The sequence below is a fragment of the Bufo bufo genome, chromosome 6, assembly GCF_905171765.1.
Source record: "Bufo bufo chromosome 6, aBufBuf1.1, whole genome shotgun sequence".
Lineage (NCBI taxonomy): Eukaryota > Metazoa > Chordata > Amphibia > Anura > Bufonidae > Bufo > Bufo bufo.
The window spans coordinates 177,730,831-177,757,642 of NC_053394.1; the positions used below are offsets into that span (position 1 = coordinate 177,730,831).

Consider the following 26,812-nt stretch of genomic DNA (forward strand, 5'->3'; position numbering starts at 1 on the left):
GATTTACAAGATGCCTATTATCACGTGCCAATCATCAGAAAACACCAGAAATACCTGCAAATTGCTGTTTATATAGTAACCCACCTTTGTCATTTTTAATTCCAGACCCTTCCCTTTGGGCTATCCTCTGCTCCAAGAATTTTCTCAAAGGTAATATCCGAGGTGACAAGTTACCTCCATCTACAGGGCATTCTCATATTACCCTATCTAGATGACTTCATAATTGAAGCCAAAACAGAAGACGAGCTTCTACTTCATCTAGACCAAGTAAAGGAAAGCTTCCTTTATATAGGATGGATTATAAATCAAAAAAATCTGTTTTCATCCCAAGTCAACAAAAAGTCTTCTTCGATGTTCTCCTGGATTCATGCCTTCTGATGTCCTCCCTCCCTCTTAGAAAAAAAGCAGTTGACCATATATCAAAAGATCTCTCAATTTTGCAAGTTAAAAACTTCCATGATCAGAAAAATCATGTTGGTTTTAGGTCACCTAACATCTCTATACCCGCAGTCAGATGGGTGCAGAGCCATGCAAGGGTTCTACAATCCTTTTTTCTAGAATCCTGTGAGGGTACTCGAGCCTCCTTAGAAAAAAGGTAGGCCTACCATCAAGGCTAATACAGTCCATAGCCTGGTGGAAACATAAGAAAAAAAATTGCAGACAGGAGTCTACTGGCATCAGGAAAATCTTCTAGTAGTCACTACAGGCGCCAGCAACAGAGGCTGGGGTGGTCTTGCGGCAGACCTGATGGTTCAAGGAGTTTGGAACAACTCCATGGGAACTGCCTCTTTAAACCAAAAGGAACTTTCGGCAGGTTTTGAGGTTCTTCTGGTACTCCATTCAAAGATACCTCTACTCCAGGTAAAAGTCCTATCCGACAACACAACCACAGTTGCATACATAAACAGACAGGGGGGCAATTGGAACAGAGTTCTGGCCACAACCGCGAAGAGGATTTTTCTATGGGCATAAAAACATCTGACTTCCTTATCAGCGGTCCATTTAAAAGGAAGCAAAAATCTCGTGGCTGATTTATTGAGCAGACAGACAATAAAGGAAGGAAATTGGACCTTGAGTCCCGACGTATTCCAACTGATCACAGCAAAATGGGGCGTTTCAATCCTGGACTTATATGCAAACCGGGAAGGTACAGAAATTTAGTTCTCTGTCTACACAGGACTAGCCAGAGATTCTAGATGCCCTATCTCGTCCATGGCCAAAAGGGGCTGCTATATGTGTTCCCCCCTTTTAGCTTAGTTCCGAGAACCCTAATAAAAGTGTCGGAAGAACAGGCGCAGGTAATCATCATCGCTCCTTATTGGCCAAGAAGAGCCTGGTTTCCCTGTATCTCAATCTGTCAGGAGGGGAATACTGGACTCTCCTAGCACTTCTAGATCTCGTATTTCAGGGTTCAATTTACCACCCCAAAGCAAGAATTGTAAATTCCCTTACGAATGTTCCCATTATTTTAGATTTCCTACAGTCGGGGGTTGAACAAGAGTCTCAAGCCCTCTACCCTCAAAGTGCAGATATCAGCCTTGAGTATTTTTCTGAATGCAAAATTGGCAGAACAACCTTTTAGTCAAACAATTTTTTAAAGGTGCAGTCAGAATCTCGCCAACCGTACGCTTTACCGTTTCAACATGGGACTTAAATTTAGTTCTCACAGTCTTAATGGAGTCGTCATGGAGTCGTATTTCCATGATGCTTAAGACCGCCTTTCTTCTAGCCGTAACAACTGCTAGAAGGGTGGGTAAGATCCAGGCCTTCTCTTGTCGTGCACCATATCTGAGAATTTTAGATGACCGTATAATCCTAAAGCATTGCCTAGCTTTTCTTCCAAAAGTGGTTTCAAAATTCCATTGTAATCTGGAAGTTGTTCTGCCGTTGTTCTGTGATTCACCTACCACAGACCAAGAGAGGAAGTTCCACAATCTGGATGTAAGACGTTGCCTACTATGTTATCTAACAATAAGAGACTCTATATCTCTTTGTTATAGCAACAAGAATCTTGTTTCCCCAGTAGGACTCAAGGCCCACTCGACTCGGCTATGTCAGCCTCCTGGGCAGAAAACGCAGCTATATCAATTGAACAGACCTTTTTTTAAGCACTACAGGCTGGATGTGACCCATAATCAGGACTTTGGGCGTAGAATTCTTTCTACAGTGGTCCCTCCCTGAAATATATTCATTCTCTGTTATTCCTCCTGTCAGTGCCATTGGGGAGGTGTCGGGGAAAAGGGTAAATTACTCTTACCGGTAATTGGATTTTCCATCAGCCACTGAGAGTCCCCAAACCCCACCACCACCACCTTGTTTGTTTCTGGTGAAGTACGATTACCTTGGTGGATTGTATTATGTTTAATTAAAGGGATTCTGTCACCTCGTTTTAGGGTATAGAGATGCGGACATGCACGGCTAGATCCTTTAGCATATATCCTATATGTCCTTTTTATTTTGTTTAAAAAATGATTTTAGAGATATGTAAATGAGCCTTGTAAGGAGCCCAAGGGGCTGTACTAACCTTCTTAGTGCCCAGCCATGCCCCCCTGTGAAGGAGCCCAGCACTACCTGCGTCCTCCTAATCTCCTCCTTTTGTCACAGTTAGATTGCCGTAATCTCGCGATGCGCGAGCTTGCGCATGTGCAGTGCCGGTATAGTGTTCCTTCCCTTTGCTGGCACCAGCCTCAGGGAAGGAACTGCGCATGAGCGAGCTCGCGCATCGCGAGATTACGGCAATCTAACTGTGATGAAAGGAGGAGATTTGGAGGACGCAGGCGGTGCTGGGCTCCTTCACAGGGGGGCGTGGCCGGGCACCAAGAAGTTTAGTACAGCCCCTTGGGCACCTTACAAGGCTCATTTACATATCTATAAAATCATTTTTTAAACCAAATAAAAGGACACAGCCCTATAGGACAGGTATATTGCGGACATGCTAGCGGCAATCTAGCCGTGCATGTCCGCATCTCTATAACCTAAAACGAGGTGACAGAATCCCTTTAATAATAATTTTTCTTGCATCATTTTCTGTGTCCTTGGTTATTAACTGGCTTAATTAAGGAGAGGAGGCCTTTTTAATCTGGAGCTCCAGTGTTGTTTCCTGTTCAAGGGGCGGGGACACCCTCCTGTCAGTGCCGTTGGGGAGGGCTAATGGAAAATCCAATTACCGGTAAGAGTAATTTTACCCTTTTTCCACATAACTAAGATCTTCCATGCCCCTTAGCAGTTTACTTGGTCTTCTTTTTACCTTCTCGAGCTCCAGAACATCCTTTCTATGATGGTGTTGGTCACAACTTATAACCTGTAACCACAGTACCAAATGAAGCCAAAATACTCTAAACAAAGCCAACTCATGGGTAGAAGCCATTCCTTCTGTACATTTTTTGCTTGGAATAACTGTCCCTAGTTGTAGATTGAAGCACATGTTCCTCCAAGGTGCAATGTTTATCTTTATATATAGTAATGTTTTTTTAATTAGAATTTAGACACTCAAATGTTATAATGTGTGCATCCACTTCTGATCAAATCCACAGAAGCTTCTAACTCCATCATGTTTGTTATATGTTTTAGTGTCTTCCTTCATTGTTGCCCTTTTTTTCCACTATATATGTTTATAATAAATTTACCTCAACTGAATCTTCTGGGCATGGGGAGAATTGAGCCTTCAGTAGTACAATAGAGCTGTCATTGTAAGTCCTCCCTCCAGTGATAAGATGATCATTCTGATAACCCATTGAAGCCTACACAGAACAGGTGAAGACTAAGCAGCCTATAAGGCCAGTTTAACATGAGCATATTCAGTCCGGGAAAGATGAGCTGTATTACCCAGACTGAACAATGCTTCTCTGAAGTGAACTTGCAGCATCATAATTATTTTAGATGCTATGAATTCTCATCTCACTGCGGGTCTACTGAATTATAGGGCTCATGCACATGATCATTTGTTCTGCATTTTTGCGATTTGCACACAGACCCATTCATTTCTATTGGTCTGCAAAAAATAGACAACACATGGATGTCTTCATTGGCTGTTCGCATCCATATTTCTGTTCTGCAAATTATGTCCTTTTCCCTTGCGCCTCTCCAGCAGCACTGATAAGATGATCCCGCCTCCTGAGGACAGGAAACGAAACGGAGCCCCAATAAAAAGTTCCCTTCTCCTACCTACTCCAGTTATTCTTTCCTGTCCCTCAGGACGCGTGGATGCGCCCTTCAGTGTCAGAACCTTCAGGAAAACGCTCGGCCTGGATCTTCTAAGGAAGGGCTGAGCAGGGATTGGAGGGTCTGGGTGGGGTGTGGGCCCCCCTTCTTGTGTTCCTTTGTGTAAGTCCTCACCCTGAGGCAGCCCCGGCTATGTGCGAAAGCACCAGAGATTGGCACAAGATAGCTACGGCAGGTGGGAATCCTCTGTGGGCAGGAGGATTCCCTTTCTTGGCGCAGAGGAAGTGACTTAGGGGTGAAGCACTTCTGGCCGGCATGCCTCTCTCCGGAACTGGGAGAGCATGGGCCGGAGAGTGTGCAGTGGTGGAATGCAGCAGCTTCAGGCCCTTACCTTGCTGTTCATAAAAGAGGAGAAGTGAAGCACAGCAGCAGCTTCAAGCCAGCCTCTCCGGTGACCAGCTCTGCCATGTCAAGCGCCGAGACAGGAGAGACACCCCGCAGACCTGCTAACCCCTCTAAGGCCCTGAGCCCGGTAAGAGACCTTCTCATAATGATGGGGGGATGCCCTTTCCACATTTTTTTGGGTTCACACCACCTGGGTGTTGGTGAAGGCCCTTTTTTTGTACATGGGGTGCTAAATTATTGTCGTACTCCCCCTTAGGTTACAGAAACCAGCTCTTCAAAGTCTGGGGGTGGAGAATCTGCAAGAAAGAAATGTGCAGTCTGTAAAAAAGGGTTGCCCTCCTTGTGAAAAAAAAAAATATGTTTGCTGTGTACAGAGAAAGTCGTAGCGGAGGAATCCCCATTCTTTATGGAGATCTAAGAACCCTGATTAGGGACAAGGTAAACTGCAATAGAGTCAAGCATGACCCCAGCCTCTCCTCATCCTTCCACGTCTAAATCCTTGGACCCTTCTACAGATACATTTGAATTAGATGAAGGGGAGCTCTTTTCAGATGGAGACTCTGACTTTTCTGATGATGGATCAGGCTGTCCGTTATGTTTGACAGAAGAGACAGAATCTGCCTTAAAAGCAGTCAGAGCCACTTGGAAGACATTACAAAACCTCAGTCAATACAGGACCAGATGTTCAGGGTCTAGGAGAAAAAAGGAAGCGAGTGTTCCCTATTCATGAGAATATTAAAAAGCTCATTGCTAGGGAATGGCGGGATGCTGAAAAAAGACCAGCAACATCTAGGGCTTTCAAACGAAAATACAGTTTGCTGATACAGATACAGAATTTTGGGAAAATACTCTGATAATAGATGCATCGGTAGCCAGAATTTCTAAAAAGTCCTCTCCCCTCTTTGAAGATATGGGTCTGCCAAAAGACCCTATGGACAAAAAAAATGTGAGGGTTTATTAAAGCATTCTTGGGAGACAGACGCTGCAATCTTTAGACCTGCAATAGCCGCAACCTGCACTGATAGATCTCTGTTTAGATTACTCAGTTAGAAAATCACTTATCCGCTGGTACGCCTAGGGACGAAATTATTTCTTCCCTCCCGGTGTTAAAATCTTGCTCAGATCTAAGTGGTAAAAGACACTATATGCTAGGCTGGTTAATAAATATAGAAAATTCAAGTTTAGTACCCAGCCAGCAGAAGGTGTTTATAGGAGTACTACTGGATAGGGATGAGCGAACCCGAACTGTATAGTTCGGGTTCGTACCGAATTTTGGGGTGTCCGTGACACTGACCCGAACCCGAACATTTTCATAAAAGTTCGAGTTCGGTGTTCGGCGAACACAGCCAATCAACAGGCAAAGCAGCCAATCAACAAGCATCATACTACTTGCCCCAAGAGGCCATCACAGCCATGCCTACTATTGGCATGGCTGTGATTGGCCAGTGCAGCATGTGACCCAGCCTCTATATAAGCTTGGGTCACGTAGCGCTGCACGTCACTCTGCTGATACAAGTGTAGGGAGAGGTTGCAGCTGCGACGTTAGGGCGAGATTAGGCAGTAATTAACTCCTCCAAAAGACTTCATTCAGTGATCGATCTACAGCTGTGGATCATTGAACTGCTGCTATTCAATTGCTCAGTGTTTTTAGGCTGCCCAGAGCGTTTTTCAGTCACTTTTTTCTGGGGTGATCGGCGGCCATTTTGTGGCTTGTGGTGCGCCAGCACAAGCTGCCACCAAGTACATTTAACCATCAATAGTGTGGTTATTTTTTGCTATATCCTACATCAGGGTCAAGCTTTCATCAAGTGCATTTAACCATCAATAGTGTGGTTATTTTTTGGCCATATACTACATCAGGGGCAAGCTGAGCCTGTCACCCAAGTGCATTTAACCATCAATAGTGTGGTTATTTTTTGGCCATATACTACATCAGGGGCAAGTTGAGCCTGTCACAAAGTGCATTTAACCATCAATAGTGTGATTATTTTTTGGCCATATACTACATCAGGGGCAAGTTGAGCCTGTCACCCAGCGCCTAAAAAATAGGCCTCACATTTATATTCATCCCAATCTGTCATTACTGTTTTAGCTGGTCAAGTTATTTTTAGTGTTCGTCAAAGCACAGTTTTTGTTCTGGATTGAAAAACAATTCCCAATTTTGCAATTCTCAAAATTAGTGGTTTCTGCTGTATCAGGCCTACTTTAAATCTATCCCTAAAAGGGTATATTAGATTCAAGGTGCTGATAGGGTAATTCTCAAGAACTTCACACACACGCTACAGTGTAGATCCAAGTCTAATTCTGTCCGTAAACGTATACCTGTCACCCAGCGCCTAAATAATAGGCCTCAAATTTATATTCAGCTAAATCTGTCATTACTGGTGTGCCTGTATTAGTGTAATACGGTACCTAAATAGATAGCCAGATAGTGTTAGGTGTCTGTAAAAAAAAAAAAAAAAAAAAGGCCTGAATTTGAATTCAATACATTGGCCCGAATAATATTTTTCTTATTGTCGTGAACGGTAACAATGAGGAAAACATCTAGTAAGGGACGCGGACATGGTCGTGGTGGTGTTAGTGGACCCTCTGATGCTGGGAGAGGACGTGGCCGTTCTGCCACATCCACACGTCCTAGTGTACCAACTACCTCAGGTCCCAGTAGCCACCAGAATTTACAGCCATATTTGGTGGGGCCCAATGCCATTCTAAGGATGGTAAGGCCTGAGCAGGTACAGGCATTAGTTAATTGGGTGGCCGACAGTGCATCCAGCACGTTCACATTATCTCCCACCCAGTCTTCTGCAGAAAGCGCACAGATGGCGCATGAAAACCAAGCCCTATCAGTCTGTCACATCACCCCCATGCATATCAGGGAAACTGTCTGAGCCTCAAGTTATGCAGCAGTCTCTTATGCTGTTTGAAGACTCTGCTGGCAGGGTTTCCCAAGGGCATCCACCTAGCCCTTCCCCAGGGGTGGAAGAGATAAAATGCACTAACGCACAACCACTTATGTTTCCTGATGATGAGGACATGGGAATACCACCTCAGCACGTCTCTGATGATGACGAAACACAGGTGCCAACTGCTGCGTCTTTTTGCAGTGTGCAGACTGAACAGGAGGTCAGGGATCAAGACTGGGTGGAAGACGATTCAGGGGACGATGAGGTCCTAGACCCGACATGGAATGAAGGTCGTGCCACTGACTTTCACAGTTCGGAGGAAGAGGCAGTGGTGAGACCGAGCCAACAGCGTAGCAAAAGACAAAGAGGGAGCAGTGGGCAAAAGCAGAACACCCGCCGCCAAGAGACTCCGCCTGCTACTGACCGCCGCCATCTGGGACCGAGCACCCCAAAGGCAGCTTCAAGGAGTTCCCTGGCATGGCACTTCTTCAAACAATGTGCTGACGACAAGACCAGAGTGGTTTGCACGCTGTGCCATCAGAGCCTGAAGCGAGGCATTAACGTTCTGAACTTTAGCACAACCTGCATGACCAGGCACCTGCATGCAAAGCATGAACTGCAGTGGAGTAAACACCTTAAAAACAAGGAAGTCACTCAGGCTCCCCCTGCTACCTCTTCTGCTGCTGCCGCCTCGGCCTCTTCTGCTGCTGCCGCCGCCTCGGCCTCTTCCTCCGCCTCTGGAGGAACGTTGGCACCTGCCGCCCAGCAAACATGGGATGTACCACCAACACCACCACCTGCGTCACCAAGCATCTCAACCATGTCACACGGCAGCGTTCAGCTCTCCATCTCACAAACATTTGAGAGAAAGCGTAAATTCCCACCTAGCCACCCTCGATCCCTGGCCCTGAATGCCAGCATTTCTAAACTACTGGCCTATGAAATGCTGTCATTTAGGCTGGTGGACACAGACCGCTTCAAACAGCTCATGTCGCTTGCTGTCCCACAGTATGTTGTTCCCAGCCGGCACTACTTCTCCAAGAGAGCCGTGCCTTCCCTGCACAACCAAGTATCCGATAAAATCAAGTGTGCACTGCGCAACGCCATCTGTGGCAAGGTCCACCTAACCACAGATACGTGGACCAGTAAGCACGGCCAGGGACGCTATATCTCCCTAACTGCACATTGGGTAAATGTAGTGGCGGCTGGGCCCCAGGCGGAGAGCTGTTTGGCGCACGTCCTTCCGCCACCAAGGATCGCAGGGCAACATTCTTTGCCTCCTGTCTCCTCCTCCTCCTACTCAGCTTCCTCCTCCTCTTCTTCCACCTGCTCATCCAGTCAGCCACACACCTTCACCACCAACTTCAGCACAGCCCGGGGTAAACGTCAGCAGGCCGTTCTGAAACTCATGTGTTTGGGGGACAGGCCCCACACCGCACAGGAGTTGTGGGGGGGATATAGAACAACAGACCGACGAGTGGTTGCTGCCGGTGAGCCTCAAGCCTGGCCTGGTGGTGTGCGATAATGGGCGAAATCTCGTTGCAGCTCTGGGACTAGCCGGTTTGACGCACATCCCTTGCCTGGCGCATGTGCTGAATTTGGTGGTGCAGAAGTTCATTCACAACTACCCCGACATGTCAGAGCTGCTGCATAAAGTGCGGGCCGTCTGTTCGCGCTTCCGGCGTTCACATCCTGCCGCTGCTCGCCTGTCTGCGCTACAGCGTAACTTCGGCCTTCCCGCTCACCGCCTCATATGCGACGTGCCCACCAGGTGGAACTCCACCTTGCACATGCTGGACAGACTGTGTGAGCAGCAGCAGGCCATAGTGGAGTTTCAGCTGCAGCACTCACGGGTCAGTCGCACTGCGGAACAGCACCACTTCACCACCAATGACTGGGCCTCCATGCGAGACCTGTGTGCCCTGTTGCGCTGTTTCGAGTACTCCACCAACATGGCCAGTGGCGATGACGCGTTACAATACCACTTCTATGTCTCCTTGAGAAAACACTTAGGGCGATGATGGAAGAGGAGGTGGCCCAGGAGGAGGAGGAGGAGGAAGAGGGGTCATTTTTAGCACTTTCAGGCCAGTCTCTTAGAAGTGACTCAGAGGGAGGTTTTTTGCAACAGCAGAGGCCAGGTACAAATGTGGCCAGACAGGGCCCACTACTGGAGGACGAGGAGGACGAGGAGGAGGTGGAGGAGGATGAGGATGAAGCAGGTTCACAGTGGGCTGGCACCCAACGCAGCTCGGGCCCATCACTGGTGCGTGGCTGGGGGGAAACGCAGGACGATGACGATACGCCTCCCACAGAGGACAGCTTGTCCTTACCTCTGGGCAGCCTGGCACACATGAGCGACTACATGCTGCAGTGCCTGCGCAACGACAGCAGAGTTGACCACATTTTAACGTGTGCGGACTACTGGGTTGCCACCCTGCTGGATCCACGGTACAAAGACAATGTGCCCACCTTACTTCATGCACTGGAGCGTGATAGTAAGATGCGCGAGTTCAAGCGCACGTTGGTAGACGCGCTACTGAGAGTATTCCCAAATGTCACAGGGGAACAAGTGAAAGCCCAAGGCGAAGGCAGAGGAGGAGCAAGAGGTCGCCAACGCAGCTGTGTCACGGCCAGCTCCTCTGAGGGCAGGGTTAGCATGGCAGAGATGTGGAAAAGTTTTGTCACCATGCCACAGCTAACTGCACCACCACCTGATACGGAACGTGTTAGCAGGAGGCAACATTTCAATAACATGGTGGAACAGTACCTGTGCACACCCCTCCACGTACTGACTGATGTTTCGGCCCCATTCAACTTCTGGGTCTCCAAATTGTCCACGTGGCCAGAGCTAGTTTTTTTATGCCTTTGGAGGTGCTGGCCTGCCCGGCGGCCAGCGTTTTGTCTGAACGTGTATTCAGCACGGCAGGGGGCGTCATTACAGACAAACGCAGCCGCCTGTCTACAGCCAATGTGGACAAGCTGACGTTCATAAAAATGAACCAGGCATGGATCCCACAGGACCTGTCCATCCCTTGTGCAGATTAGACATTAACTACCTCCCCTTAACAATATATTATTGTACTCCAGGGCACTTCCTCATTCAATCCTATTTTTATTTTCATTTTACCATTATATTGCGGGGCAACCCAAAGTTGAATGAACCTCTGCTCTGTCTGGGTGTCGGGGCCTAAAAATATCTGACAGTGGCCTGTTCCAGTGGTGGGTGACATGAAGCCTGATTCTCTGCTATGATATGAAGACTGATTCTCTGCTGACATGAAGCCTGAATCTCTGTTATGGGACCTCTCTCCTCTGCCTGGGTGCCTGGGCCTAAATATGTGACAATGGACTGTTCCAGTGGTGGGTGACGTGAAGCCTGATTCTCGGCTATGACATGAAGACTGATTCTCTGCTGACATGAAGCCTGAATCTCTGTTATGGGACCTCTCTCCTCTGTCTGGGTGTCGGGGCCTAAAAATATGACAGTGGCCTGTTCCAGTGGTGGGTGACGTGAAGCCTGATTCTCTGCTATGACATGCAGACTGATTCTCTGCTGACATGAAGCCAGATTCTCTATTACGGGACCTCTCTCCTCTGCCTGGGTGCCGGGGCCTAAATATATGACAATGGACTGTTACAGTGGTGGGTGACGTGAAGCCAGATTCTCTGCTATGGCATGAATACTGATTCTCTGCTGACGTGAAGCCAGATTCTCTGCTATGGGACCTCTCTCCAATTGATATTGGTTAATTTTATATTTATTTTATTTTTATTTTTATTCATTTCCCTATCCACATTTGTTTGCAGGGGATTTACCTACATGTTGCTGCCTTTTTCAGCCCTCTAGCTCTTTCCTGGGCTGTTTTACAGCCTTTTTAGTGCCGAAAAGTTCGGGTCCCCATTGACTTCAATGGGGTTCGGGACGAAGTTCGGGTCGGGTTCGGATCCCGAACCCGAACATTTCCGGGAAGTTCGGCCGAACTTCTCGAACCCTACCATCCAGGTGTTCGCTCAACTCTACTACTGGATTCTGTTCACCTCTCCTCTTTTCTTACTGCTCAAAAACAAGCAGCACTAATAAGCGCAGTAAGATCATTACGCTCCAGAAGGACAGCATCATTCAGAGAAATTATGCGACTGTTATTTCTTCTAACCTCAACAATACCCTCAGTAAGGTGGGCTCAGGCCCACACAAGGATTTCTCAGTCCTTCCTTTTGTCAACATGGGACAGGCAGCAATCCTCTTTGGAGAAGAAAGCAGTTCTGCCTGTTTCATTAAAGTAGAAAAACATCTCCAACTAGGAGTCCCGTGGCAACCAGAGGACCAAGTAGCGGTCACCACCGACGTGAGCAGCAGGGGCTAGTCAGCACACACAAAAATCAAATTTAGTTCAGGGGACATGGAGCATTCAAATGTCCCGGGCCTCTTCAAATGTCAGGGAACTGTCAGCAGTGTTGCATGCCTTCCTGAATCTAGATTATTTAATAAAAGATCACCATGTGAAAGTCTACTCAGACAATGCAACCACAGTAGCCTATTTAAACCATCAAGGGGGAACAATGAGTGGAACACTGGGATAAGTGGCAGCAAAGATTTTTGCCTGGGAATAGAGGCACCTAAAATCTATTTCTGCAGTGCACCTCAGGCGGGAAGATAACTATTTGGCAGACGAACCCTCAGAGAAGGGGAATGGGCCTTAAACTCAGATGTGTTCCATCAGATAGCGGAAATGTGGGGTTAGCCGACTGTAGATCTGTTCGCTACCAGGGAAAACCGGAAAGGGGAACATTTCTTTTTAATTTGTCATCAGGTAGACCTAGGGCAGACAGATGCCCTCTCTAACATGGTTCCCGGGTCTTCTCTATGCGTTCCCTCCATTCTCGCTAATCCCAAAGGCTCTAATGAAAACTTTGGAGGAGAAAGCTCAGGTCATTCTCATCGCCGAGAAGATCCTGGTTCCTGATACTCCAGAGACTATCAGCAGGAAGATTCTGGACCCTCCCAAAAATTCAGGACCTTCTACATGAGGGTCCGGTTTTTCATCCGACGTTCCTTAACTGCATTTGACAGCCTGGAGGTTGAGCGCTGCCTGCTAAGACAAAGAGGCCTGTTGGAAGCTGTAGTGTCTACTCTTTCTTGTAGACCTTCTTATTCAACAGTCCTAGATGACAGGGTTATTTTGAAATATTCTACTACGGGAAATGTAATTACTGGTAAGTAATTATTAGCTTTCTTGAATGTATTTCAGACAAAAATATTCACTTCTATTGATGGGAGTGAGAAAAATGCTAATTGCGCAAAGAAAGTATCCATATTTTGCGGACCTCGACACGGACACGGTCGTGTACGTGAGGCCTTGCTTGCACAGTGCCGTGACTACAGTTCAGTAGACCCATGGTTACATGGGAATTCACAGCATCATAAATCATTGTGATGCTCCGAGTTTGGGGTGGGGTGTCTTATTTCCAAAATGGGGTCACTTGTGGGGTATTTATACTGCCCTGGCATTTTAGAGGCCCTAAAGCGTGAGAAGAAGTCTGGAATCCAAATGTCTAAAAATGCCCTTTCTAAAAGGAATTTGGGCCCCTTTGCTCACCTAAGCTGCAAAAATGTGTCACACATGTGGTATCGCCGTACTCAGGAGAAGTTGGGCAATGTGTTTTGGGGTGTATTTTTACATATACCCATGCTGGGTGAGAGAAATATCTCTCTCAAATGACAACTTTGTGTAAAAAAAATGGGAAAAGTTGAATTTTAGAGAGATATTTCTCTCACCCAGCATGGGTATATGTAAAAATACACCCCAAAACACATTTCCCTACTTCTTCTGAGTATGGCGATACCACATGTGTGACACTTTTTTGCAGCCTAGGTGCCCAAAGGGGCCCAAATTCTAAAGAGCACCTTTAGGATTTCACAGGGCATTTTTTACGCATTTGGATTCCAAACTACTTCTCACGCTTTAGGTCCCCTAAAATGCCAGGACAGTATAAATACCCCACAAGTGACTCCATTTTGGAAAGAAGACACCCCAAGGTATTTTGTGATGGGCATAGTGAGTTCATGGAAGTTTTTATTTTTTGTCACAAGTTAGTGGAATATGAGACTTAATATGAGATAAAAAGTTCTATGAACTCACTATGCCCATCAGCGAATACCTTAGGGTGTCTACTTTCCGAAATGGGGTCATTTGTGGGGTGTTCCTACTGTCTGGGCATTGTAGAGCCTCAGGAAACATGACAGGTGTTCAGAAAGTCAGAGCTGCTTCAAAATGCGGAAATTCACATTTTTGTACCATAGTTTGTAAACGCTATAACTTTTACCCAAACCAATAAATATACACTCATTGCATTTTTTTTTTTTATCAAAGACATGTAGAACAATAAATTTAGAGAAAAATTTATATAGAAATGTAGTTTTATTTGAAAATTTTTACAACCGAAAGTGAAAAATTTCAGTTTTTTTCTAAAATTTCGGTAAATTTCGATTAATATCAAAAAAAGTAAAAATGTCAGCAGCAATGAAATGCCACCAAATCAAAGCTCTATGGCCTCTTTCACACGGGCGTTGCGGGAAAATGTGCGGGTGCGTTACGGGAACACCCGTGATTTTTCCGCGCGAGTGCAAAACATTGTAATGCGTTTTGCACTCGCGTGAGAAAAATCGCGCATGTTTGGTTATAAGAAAAAATAATAGCATTCTGAATACAGAATGCATAGTAAAATAGCGCTGGAGGGGTTAAAAAAATAAAAATTTAATTCACCTTAATCCACTTGCTGGCACTGCCGGCATCTCGTCTGTCTCCTTTGCTGAACAGGACCTGTGGTGAGCATTCATTCCAGGACCTGTGGTGACGTCACTCCGGTCATCACATGATCCATCACATGACCCATCACCATGGTAAAAGATCATGTGATGTATCATGTGATGACCGGAGTGACGTCACCACAGGTCCTGGAATGAATGCTCACCACAGGTCCTGTTCAGCAAAGAAGAAGACAGAAGCGATGCCGGCAGCGCGAGCAAGTGGATTAAGGTGAGTTAAATATATATTATTATTTTTTTAACCCCTCCAGCGCTATTTTACTATGCATTCTGTATTCAGAATGCTATTATTTTCCATTATAACCATGTTATAAGGGAAAATAATAATGATCGGGTCTCCATCCCGATCGTCTCCTAGCAACCGTGCGTGAAAATCGCACCGCATCCGCACTTGCTTGCGAATGCTTGCGATTTTCACGCAACCCCATTCACTTCTATGGGGCATGCGTTGCGTGAAAAACGCAAAAATTAGAGCATGCTGCGATTTTCACGCAATGCACAAGTGATGCGTGAAAATCACCGCTCATGTGAACAGCTCCATAGAAATGAATGGGTCGGTATTCAGTGCGGGTGCAATGCGTTCAACTCACGCATTGCATCCGCGCGGAATACTCGCCCGTGTGAAAGGGGCTTATTAGTGAGAAGAAAAGGAGGTAAAATTCATTTGTGTGGTAAGTTGTATGACCGAGCAATAAACCGTGAAAGTAGTGTAGTGCAGAATTGTAAAAAGTGGTCTGGTCATTAAGGGGGTTTAACCCATTAGGGACGCATGACGTACCGGTACGGCATGTTTCCCGAGTCCTTAAGGACCCATGACGTACCGGTACATCATGTGTTGTTCCGATCACTGCCGCCCGGCCTGCTGTGATCGGAACAAGGTGCCTGCTCAAATCATTAAGCAGGCACCTCGGCTAAATGCGCGGGGGGGTCCCGTGACCCCCCCATGTCGGCGATCGCAACAAACCGCAGGTCAATTCAGACCTGCGGTTTGCTGCGCTTTCTGTAGTTTCTGATCCAGAAACTTTTGTATTCCTAAAATACATATGTTTCACCCCCCTGCACCCCTGAATGATTTTATCCCGGTGGGAGGTGCAGGGGGGGTGTTGCGGGAGGCGGGCGGTGCGGTAGGCGGGATCGCGATCCCCCGCCCGCCTCCCCTTGAATAATCGTTGGTGTACAGTGGGTATACCAGGGTGTCAGCACATTGCTGCTGTGCCTTTGCAGCCCCCCGATGGAGAGGGAGAGAGCCCCCAGACAGCCCCCCTCCTTACCCTTCCCCGTCTGCGCAGTTGTGGCCACAACTGAGCAGACCGGGAAGGTTCCCATGGCAACAGGACACCTTCTCAGGTATCCTGCTGTCCATGGTGCTGAACAGATCTGTGCTAAAGGCATACATCTGTTCAGACAAAGTGTAAGTAAAATACAGTACAAAACACTATATGGTGTACTGTACTGTATTATACAGACATCAGACCCACTGGATATTCAAGAACCAAGTGGGTCTGGGTCAAAAAAAAAAGAAAAAAAAAGTAAAAATCAAAAAACACATTTATCACTGATTAAAAATGAAAAAAATAAAATTCCCTACACATGTTTGGTATCGTTGCGTCCGTAACGACCTGATCTATAAAACTGTAATGTTACTTTACCCGAACGGTGAACGCCTAAAAAATAAAAAACTATGATGAAATTGAAATTTTGCCCACCTTACTTCCCAAAAATGGTAATAAAAGTGATCAAAAAAGTTGCATGTACGCCAAAATTGTAACAATCAAACCATCATCTCATCCCGCAAAAATCATACCCTAACCAAGATAATCGCCCAAAAACTGAAAAAACTATGGCTCTTCGACTATGGAAACACTAAAACATACATGATTTTTTTTTTTGTTTAAAAAATGAAATCATTGTGTAAAACTTACATAAATAAAAAAAATGTATACATATTAGGTATCGCCGCGTCCGTATCGACCGGCTCTATAAAAATATCACATGACCTAACCCCTCAGATGACCACCGTAAAAAAATAAAAATAAAAACGGTGTAAAAAAAGCCATTTTTTGTCATCTTACGTCACAAAAAGTGAAATAGCAAATGATCAAAAAGTCATATGCACCCCAAAATAGTGCCAATCAAACCGTCATTTCATCCCGCAAAAAATTAGACCCTAATTAAGATAATCGCCCAAAAACTAATAAAACTATGGCTCTTAGACTATGGAGACACTAAAACTTATTTTTTGTTTTAAAAATGAAATCATTGTGTAAAACTTGCATAAATAAAAAAAATTGTATACATATTAGATATCGCCGTGTCCATGACAACCTGCTCTATAAAATTACCACATGATCTAACCTGTCAGATGAATGTTGTAAATAAAAAAAAAATATATAAAAAAAGTGCCAAAAAAGCTATTTCTTGTTACCTTGCCGCACAAAAAGTGTACTATAGAGCAACCAAAAATCATATGTACCCTAAACTAGTACCAACAAAACTGCCACCCTATCCCGTAGTTTCTAAAATGGGGTCCCTTTTTTGGAGTTTCTACTCTAGGGGTGCATCAGGGGGCTTCAAATGGGACATGGTGTCAAAAAAAACAGTCCAGCAAAATCTGCCTTCCAAAAAATGTATGGCATTCCTTTCATTCTGCACCCTGCCGTGTGCCCGTACAGCAGTTTACGACCACATATGGGGTGTTTCTGTAAACTACAGAATCAGGGCCATAAATTATGATTTTTGTTTGGCTGTTAACCCTTGCTTTGTAACAGAAAAAAAAAATATTAAAATGGAAAATCTACCAAAAAGTGAAATTTTGAAATTGTATCTCTATTTTCCATTAAATCTTGTGCAACACCTAAAGGGTTAACAAAGTTTGTAAAATCAGTTTTGATTACCTTGAGGGGTGTAGTTTCTTAGATGGGGTCACTTTTTTGGAGTTTCTACTCTAGGGGTGCATCAGGGGGCTTCAAATGGGACATGGTGTAAATAAACCAGTCCAGCAAAAACTGCCTTCCAAAAACCAAACGGCGCACCTTTCACTCTACGCCCCGCTGTGTGGCCGTACAGTAGTTTACGGCCACATATGGGTTTTTTCTGTAAACGGCAGAGTCACGGCAATAAAGATACAGTCTTGTTTGGCTGTTAACCCTTGCTTTGTTAGTGGAAAAAATGGGTTAAAATGGAAAATTAGGCAAAAAAATGAAATTCTCAAATTTCATCCCCATTTGCCAATAACTCTTGTGCAACACCTAAAGGGTTAACGAAGTTTATAAAATCAGTTTTGAATACCTTGAGGGGTTTAGTTTATAGAATGGGGTCATTTTTGGGTGGTTTCTATTATGTAAGCCTCGCAAAGTGACTTCAGAGCTGTAGTGGTCCCTAAAAATGGGGTTTTTGTAAATTTCTGAAAAATTTCAAGATTTGCTTCTAAGCCTTGTAACATCCCCAAAAAATAAAATATCATTCCCAAAATAATTCAAACATGAAGTAGACATATGGGGAATGTAAAGTCATCACAATTTTTGGGGGTATTACTATGTATTACAGAGGTAGAGAAACTAAAACTTAGAAATTTGCACATTTTTAAAAAATTTTGGTAAATTAGGTATTTTTTTTATGCAAAAAAAAAATAAAAAATTGACTTCATTATACCAGTGTCATGAAGTACAATATGTGACGAAAAAACAATCTCAGAACGGCCTGGATAAGTCAAAGCGTTTTAAAGTTATCACCACTTAGGCTCAGTTCAGACCTGAGCGTTTTACAGCGCGTTCCTACGCGCTGTAAAATGCTCAACAAGGAGAACCCAATGCTTCCCTATGGGAATGGTTCTCACCTGGGCGTTTTACAGCGCGTACGATCGCGCTGTAAAACGCCCGACGCTCAAACAAGTACAGGAGCGTTTTTTTGGGCGCTTGTCGCGCGTTCCCGTACATAGACTTTCGGGAACGCGCGACACTGTGTGTACGCTTGTCTCTGTATGCGCGATTGTAAACGCCCGTACAATCGCGCATACAGAGCGCTCCTTTCAGAACGCTCAGGTCTGAACTGATCCTTAAAGTGACACTGGTCAGATTTGCAAAAAATGGCCAAGTCCTTAAGGTGAAATAGGGCTGAGTCCTTAAGGGGTTCAGCTAGGGGAGCTGAGGTGGTTAAAGAGATTGCAACATGTAGTGAATTTTGGCTTTTCATCCCCTGCTTGCCATATTTTTTTTGTTTTGTTTTATCTATGTTGGAAAATGGTTAAAGGGGTGGTGCAGCCTGTTTAAATTGATGATCTATCCTCAGGATAGGTCATCAGAATCTGATCAGTGGGGGTCCAGCACCCAGCCCCCCACCGATAATTACACTATGTATCATCTCCCTTGCAGCGGTGGCATAGTGTAATTACAAGTACTCGCTCCATTCAAGTGGTAATTACACTAGCTTCTGAGATGACTGACAGTATAATGAAGAGGAAATAACTCTCGCATGAGCAACGCCTCTCCTTTAAACAGCTGATCATCAGGGGTGTCGGATGTCCAATCCCACAGATCAGTTATTGATGACCTATCCTGAATATAGGTAATCAATACAAACAGGCTGCACAACCCCTTTAATACAGGTACAGGTATTTATAGAGCAAGAGAAAACTATTGCTTCTTTGCTTGAATGGTAATTAAATTTCAAGTACAGGTGTACAGTATCTGATCGGTGGGGGTCAGATACCCAACCTTGCCAACAATCAGCTGTTTGAAGATGCTGCAACGCTCCAGGGAGCCCTGCAGCCCCTCACAGCATACCACAGTGCGATATAATGTATAGCGGCTGTGCTTAGTATTGGAGCCCAGGCTCACTGTCTGTGGAAATGCATTTCATGAGGAGACATGGAGTACAGAGTGGGCAAACGGGACAGGCTGTGGTAATGTGGGGCTGTCGTAATGGAGACTGCATACAAGTGCTGCTGCTCATTAACCACATCCCCACTCTCCTCTCTGTACTTCATGTCTCCCCACGAACTCCATTCCTACAGATATTTAGCTGAAGATCTTATCAGCTGTATTCAGGGTCATGATCCCTGACAAGCAGAGAGGAGGATGAGACAGCTCTTTACCTCAGTTTTGTGAAGTAACCTGTCCTGCTGTGTGATTTAGGACAGGTTTTTGTCTACTAATAGGACGGCGGCCATTGTATTACCCTTAATGTTTGCTCCCTAGACAAAATGAGCCATTATAACTAATGAAAGGTATCTGGGAATATATTTATAATAAAGTAATATTTAAAGGGAACCCATCACCGGGATTTTAGGTATAGAGCTGAGGACATGGGATGCATGATGGCCGCTAGCACATCCGCAATATCCAGTCCCCATAGCTCTGTGTGCTTTTATTGTATAAAAAAATCGATTTTATACATATGCAAATTAACCTGAGATGAGTCAGAGCTTGAAAATATGACTCTTCTCTGGTCACACAAGTAAGATATGACTCTTTTATGTTAATTTGCATATGTATCAAATCGTTTTTTTTACACAATAAAAGCACAGAGAGCTATGGGGACTGGGTATTGTGGATGTGCTAGTGACCATCTAGCAACCCATGTCCTCAGCTCTTTACCCAAAATCCAGGTGACAGGTTCCCTTTAAGTATTTTCAGTAATTTTATTTTCTTAATTCCCATTACACTGTGGTTTGTTATGGGCAATAGCAAATAAATGTAATGACAATAATTTAATTGGCACAAAATTTGGGATATTTCGATATTTCAATATCTTAATCTTTATATCTTATATTTATATTGATATACGGTAGTTTGATTTAAAAATATATATAATATTATTGACATGAAGTTATTCTGATCATTGACATGAAGTCAATTGGCCATAATAGAGTATATGGAAAGTATTGTGCTAAATAGGGTGACTCTATATTAGCCTCTGTTAGGGAAGACCACCTCAGTGTGTGTGTTTGGAAAGAATTATTTTTTTTTTTCATTTCTGCAGGTGACTGTGGCAAACTCTCAGAGGGACAACACTTATTTCCATATTATGAAGCAGAACCTAAGGGTTTCCTTCACCATACTTCTTCTGAGACTTCAAATATACTCTCAGTCCTTTCCAGAAGAAATTTGTCATCTGATTTACCTAACCATGTGGAAACTTTACTTGATCAATCACAGACTGGAACACAAAGTAAAGCACATAAAGAGGGTAAAGTATTCCAATGTTATGAATGTGGGAAAATTTATAAAAATGCTTTTAATCTTTATATGCACAAGAGAATTCACCGAGACGAGAGACCATTTTTATGTTCGGAATGTGGGAAACGTTTTACCAAGAAGTCTGTTCTTGTTGAGCATCACAGAGTTCACACAGGGGAGAAGCCATATGCATGTTCAGAGTGTGGGAAGAGTTTTACCAGGAAATCTATTCTTGTTGAACACCAGAGAAGTCACACAGGAGATAAACCATTTTTATGTTCAGAATGTGGGAGATGTTTTGCTCGGAAATCCCATCTGGAGAGACATCTGAGAACTCACACAGGAGAGAAACCATTTTCCTGTTCGAAATGTGAGAAAGGATTTATCCAGAAAATACATCTTATTGAACATCAGAGATCGCACATAGAGAACAAGCCATTTAAATGTTGTGAATGTGGAAAGTGTTTTATCCAGAAATCACATCTTGTTAAACATCAGAAAACTCACACAGTTAAGAATCTGAATGATCACACAGAAAGTTTGTGCTGGAGAAGCAGCCACCTGCCTGAAGATGCACCCTCATCTCGAATGCTGAAAGAGTAATACGATATTGGCATGTGAGCTGTTTTAGTCTGGTTACCTGTGGTAAGTGACGAGGAAAGCAATTGAAGGATGAAGAAAACAACTAACCTTTAAAAGGTCACTTAAAGGGCTTGGCCAGTATTTACTACTAACTGCATATGTGCTGGTAGCACATGTATGCACCTAGTAATAAACTGATGTCTGATAGTTTAATAAGAATAATTCATGTTTACACTCATGTCTTCTGATCTGCATGACAATGTGCTGGGAACTTGGCCCCTGATAGGTCTCATCCATCAGTGGCTTCCATTCACTTATACCAGGGACAGACTGCGCATGTGCTAGTTCTCCAGTCTGTCTCTAATATGAGTGAATGAAGGCCACTAATATACGGGATTCTCCATCAGTGGCCATGTTCCTAGCGCAGCGTTGGCACACAGGTCAGGGGAGCTGCACATGTGCAGCTTGTAATATAAGCTGGCAAACCTCTTTAAATTCTATAAACACCCTGAAAATTGAGAAAAGTTTAACAGGCCACATGACTTGTTTGTGCCAATTCATAATCAGTTTAGCTTTTTCCAAAGGAGGCTCTACTTCCTAGAAATTAGTAATAATCATCCTGTTCACAGCCCCAAACTAAGGAAATCCTTAGTTTATCTTCTGGATACAATGAGGTGGAGCAATGCAGAGACGTAGGAGCAGCATTGAAGGGTTTTTAGTATGAGGGTTGGTTATCCATGATCCCTAATATCTTAAAGGGTGTTTTTTAGGATAGGTCATCAATATCAGATTGGCTGGGAAATGGACCCGTGATGATCTGATCAGTGTTAGCAAGAGATCTTCTTTGTGCCAAAAGCAGTCACCGGAGCAGCAAAGCTCCACACACTGTGCAGTGGTTGTACCTGGCTACTGCAGCACTGCTCCCCTTCACTTAGTTGCGTTGATCCTTCATTTGTGGCGATATGTTTGCAGATTCGCTTAGCTTACAATATGAAGAAAACATGTAGATAAGATCCTGTTGTACCTACTTTCACACTCGCGTTTTGGGCGGATCCGTCATGGATCTGCACAGACGGATCCGTTACAATAATACAACCGCATGCATCCGTCATGAACAGATTTGTTTGTATTATCTGTAACATAGCCAAGACGGATCCGTCATGAACTCCATTGAAAGTCAATGGGAGACGGATCAGTTTTCTATTGTGCCAGATTGTGTCAGAGAAAACTGATCCGTCCCAATTGACTTACATTGTGTGCCAGGACGGATCCGTTTGGCTCAGTTTCATCCACTCCAGAGTGGAATGGAGACTGATCGGAGGCAAACTGATGCATTCTGAGTGGATCTTTTTCCATTCAGAATGCATTAGGGCAAAACTGATCCGTTTTGGACCGCTTGTGAGAGCCCTGAATGGATCTCAGGAACATTTCCCTACTTCGGCTCTCCGGCGCATGCGCAGTGTCCCGTTGTGCTGCTGAACTCTGCAGTGAGATTTTCCCTAAACTGTCCTTTTGCGCATGCGCAGATCGTCAAAACTAAGGAACGCCTCCACACGTATTTTCCGGTGCGACAGGAAGTTAGGAGGTAGGGAAATCTCACAAAGTAGGGTAATGTAACGTTACACCGGAATGGAAGAAAAAGAGGAATAGAAAGCTTTTCCAGAAAAATGAGAATTCCAGGAGATGGATGTTTCCAAATGTATCCAGATTCTGTTTAAAACTACAACTCGTTTCAATGTCTGAATGATTTTTGTCAGGTCATGCACACAATAAAAGCACATGGTGTTCTATACAAAGTTATCTAATTGTGTCCATGTCAAGAGTTATGATTATCGGAAAAGAAACAATTGTATTAAGAAAATTATCGGAAAAGAAACAATTAACTGTATTAAGAATCATACATTGTAAAACTACAACCTAATTATAGCCTTAATTAGGAAGGAAACTTTAAAATGATTACAATCTAATTGCTATTATACTATTTCTGATTTCTAAGATTTTAAAGTGGATTTGCCGTTCAGAAAAGGTCATCAGTAGGGATGAGCGAAATTCAAGTTTTGAAGTTTGAGTTCGGGTATATGCTGAACTGCATTATGGATTCCGTTACCAAGGACCATAACGCAATTCCATAACGAATGCCTTTAGAGGCATTCCGTTATGCATTCTTTCATAGTAGAAGTCTATGACCAGCATAACGGATCCGTCCGGTTTCCGTTATGCAGGAGTCCTGCACTATGTCTTGAAGCTGTATGTAGTCTGGGTAGTGCAACACTGTCCTAGAGAAGACCAGGGAGTGTGACGACTGCAGGAGAGACTGCCATATACGCAGAGTAGCTGCGGAGTGTGTGAGAGAGGTTTAATTTATATATATATATATATATATATATATATATATATATATATATATATATATATATGTACTTTATTACTCTTTTCTGTCCACAAGATGGCAGCAAACCAGATGTGTGAGCCTCATGTGCATTTCTTTGTCTCAAGGTCACTGGGGGAGGGGGAGTTAGGTTGCCATTTTTGAATGTGCCAATGAAACTCAGGGATAAAGTTGGCAAACTACACCCATTTTGTCAAGAAGCCAATAGTCTTTCTTAAGGAACACCCCTTTTGTGATGTCATGTCTGCTATTTAAGTGAATGTATCTTGAATAAAGGTCTTATGCTTAGGGGGATGAGAAGATGTTTTCATGAAACCAACTTGTGTGTCTGGTCTCATTATGAAAGCAGTATGGCACGTGCATACTTATACTTCTAATTGATTTGGCACCACACAAAGAAGAAGAGAATCGCATGAATTGCGATAATAGGAGCAGGAGAGGTAAGTTAACTTATTTATTTTAGATGTGATGGGGTTCTGATCTGAACATAACCTAGTTTGTAAGGCTGAAAAAAGTTGATCCATAGGAAGATGAAAAAAAAACAAACACATGAGGTGGAAGTCAATTTTCCTTATTTTAGGGGGAAAAATTCCTTCCCAACCCCATTCAGGTAATCAGAATAACTCCCTGGATCAATGACACTTCACTAGAAATCTAGTAACTACAACCTGTAATATTCTTACACTCTAGAAATACATCCAGGCCCCTCTTGAACTCTTTTAGTGAGTTCATCATCACCACCAACTTCAGCAGAGAGTTCCATAGATAACTGGACAAAATCGCACAGTTTACTGAACCTTTCGACAATCGCCCATATCACAGCCTTACCCTGGGAGGCAGGTAGGTCTGTAATAAAGTGCATGGACAGATGAGACCATGGTCTCACAGGAATAGGTAAAAGACGTAACTCTCCAACCAGGCGAGTTCTAGGTGTTTTAGAACTAGCACAAACCTCACAAGCTGACACATAAGACCTAATATTTCTGGACATTACTGGTGACCTACAATGTGTAAAGTTTATCCTCTTAGTACCTACTATTCCTATATGCCCATAGAGAAGTGAATCATGGCACTCAGAAGATGAAGGCAGAAATGTACCGGACCAAACTGTTTACCTTCTGGCTTATTTTTAGGGTCCAAATCCTGCTTTCCTCTGATCTCTGTCGCCAGATCAGAAGAAATGGAGGCGGGGTTGAGCCTGACTGCACAGCGTAATGGACGCTTGTTAGAGAGCTCCTTCATCACAGGCCTGTGTTACTGCCATATAAGCTGCTCACCCCACTTCAAGATGGTGAAAATAGGCAAGGACAAAGCCAGAGACAAAAGAGAACCTGCAAAACCATGCCGCAGCGGGACAGACATGGAGAGATATCTCAACAAGGCAGCTGCCTCTCCTGGAGTTTGCGCGCGCAAGATGGCACCGAAGGGGAAGAGAAAACTTGGCTGACTCAGATGCAGACAGTTTGTCGGACTCGACTGTGGCCTGCGTGAAAAGAGATCCCACGCAAGTCTCCCGGCGGTTCTTAAAACAAGCTTTGTCTCAAGGCATAATGCCTGTTATGAGAGAACTGGCAAAGATAAAAAGTGACCTCAAACAACTTTGTCAAAGAGTGGAAGCCCTGGATATGAACCAGGCAGCCATAATATCATTTAACTCTGCCCTGGGAAAGAGCTGTGCCACACAATTGGATTCCCTCAACACAGAATTTGCCCTAATTGAAGACCAGGAAAACCGCAGCCTCACGACCAACTACCAGACACTGCTGCCGCTATTTTTACTGACCTGCTGGGAGAAGAGAGAGCAATCATAGTGGAGCTAATTCACAGATCGCTAAAGCTGGTACCGAAGCAGAATGAGCCTTCAAGAGCCATTAGTGTTTGGCCTACTCAGCTACCTAGACACCGCTGCACTACTGAAAGCTGCTAGAGAAAAGGAAGATCTGCAATTCAAAGGTTAGCGCATTCTTCTCTTTCAAGACCTAGCTCCCTCAACTTTATACAAGAGACGGCTTCTACGTCCTCTGACTGACCCCTTGAAAGCCAGCCACATAGCTTTCAGGTGGCTTTTTCCCTTCGGCCTCACCTTCACCAAAAGCGGGAAAAGGTGCTCTATTAGAACACTAACAGATCTCCTAGCAGCATGGTCTATATTACAAATAGAGATGGCCTTGCGGTTAGCCCGGCGGTCGTTTCGCGGCGAACTTTGCGTGTTCGCGATTCGCTGAACATGCGAACATATGGAGATATTCGCACCCGCCATATTCTTTTACATTGTGAAGAACTTTGACCCATGACACATCTATCAGGTGGTACAGGACAGCCAATTGAGACGTTTCAGCACATGGACATACCCCCCCTACCTTATAAATAAACCTGATCTGGCTGCCATTTTACATTCAGTGTTTTGCCAGTGTAGGGAGAGGTTGCTGTGTGGAGCAGGGACAGGCTGTTAGGGACACCAAACGCTAGCTAATAGGGCCACAAAAGTCTTTTTAAGGACTGGTATAGGTGTGCTATTGATAGGTGTGATACACAGAGGGGTGCGATATACTTATAATATACTTTTATAATGAGTCAAAAACACATAGATCTATATAGTGATCACCTGGAAGTCAGGGGGCTAGGGGCTTACTAGGGCCATTTTTATATAGGGTAAGGTTCCGGACGGGGTCGCTCTTATCAGGACGGGTGGTCTGTGGTTAGGCTATCAGGGGCAGAATAGCACCCCCCTGTAGGGCAATATCCGGGACAGTTCTTTGCCCACCCTGTTCTTCAATAGCACATCATCATCTAGCCCAGTGATAGATGTTTTTTGCTTTCCCTCCGGGATTCATGGATGTGCACTGGAACCCCCCGGATTGTGGTAGGACATATGGTTTCTGATTTGGTGCCGCCGAGCACCTGATTTAGTGCCTCCGAGCACTTGTTATTGCCTACCACATCTATGCTTTTTTCTTAACTTTAATAATTTAATTTATTTTCATTTTGAGGGATATCTTTTCCATTCACACATCCGCAAAATTGGTCCGCATCCGTTTCGCAATTTTGCGGAACGGGTGCAGACCCATCCATTTTCAATGGGGCCGAAATGTGTTGTCCGCATACGCATTTGCGGATCCGTGCTTCCGTTTCCGCAAAAAAATAGAACATGTCCTATTGTCCGCAAATGCAGACAAGATTAGACATTTTCTATTATAGTGCCGGAAATGTGCGGTCCGAAAATTGCGGAATGCACATTGACGGTGTCCGTGTTTTGCTGATCCGCAAAACACTTGCGGACGTGTAAATGGACCCTCATAGTAACATTATTAAAGTTTACGTTTCGTTTTATCTTTATGTATATGCTAATGTATTGCCTTCTTGTACAATG

At 44.3% G+C, this 26,812-nt stretch overlaps 1 protein-coding gene across 1 annotated transcript; it reads left to right on the plus strand.

The window, feature by feature from the left end:
- The first annotated feature begins 20,282 nt into the window (after window positions 1-20,282).
- LOC121003410 (oocyte zinc finger protein XlCOF6.1-like) lies at window positions 20,283-24,696 on the plus strand. Its single transcript, XM_040435255.1, has 2 exons — window positions 20,283-21,116; window positions 24,576-24,696. Exon 1 carries the CDS (start codon window positions 20,541-20,543, stop codon window positions 21,072-21,074), a length of 534 nt encoding a protein of 177 aa, XP_040291189.1. The 5' UTR covers window positions 20,283-20,540; the 3' UTR covers window positions 21,075-21,116; window positions 24,576-24,696.
- Window positions 24,697-26,812: the final 2,116 nt, after the last annotated feature.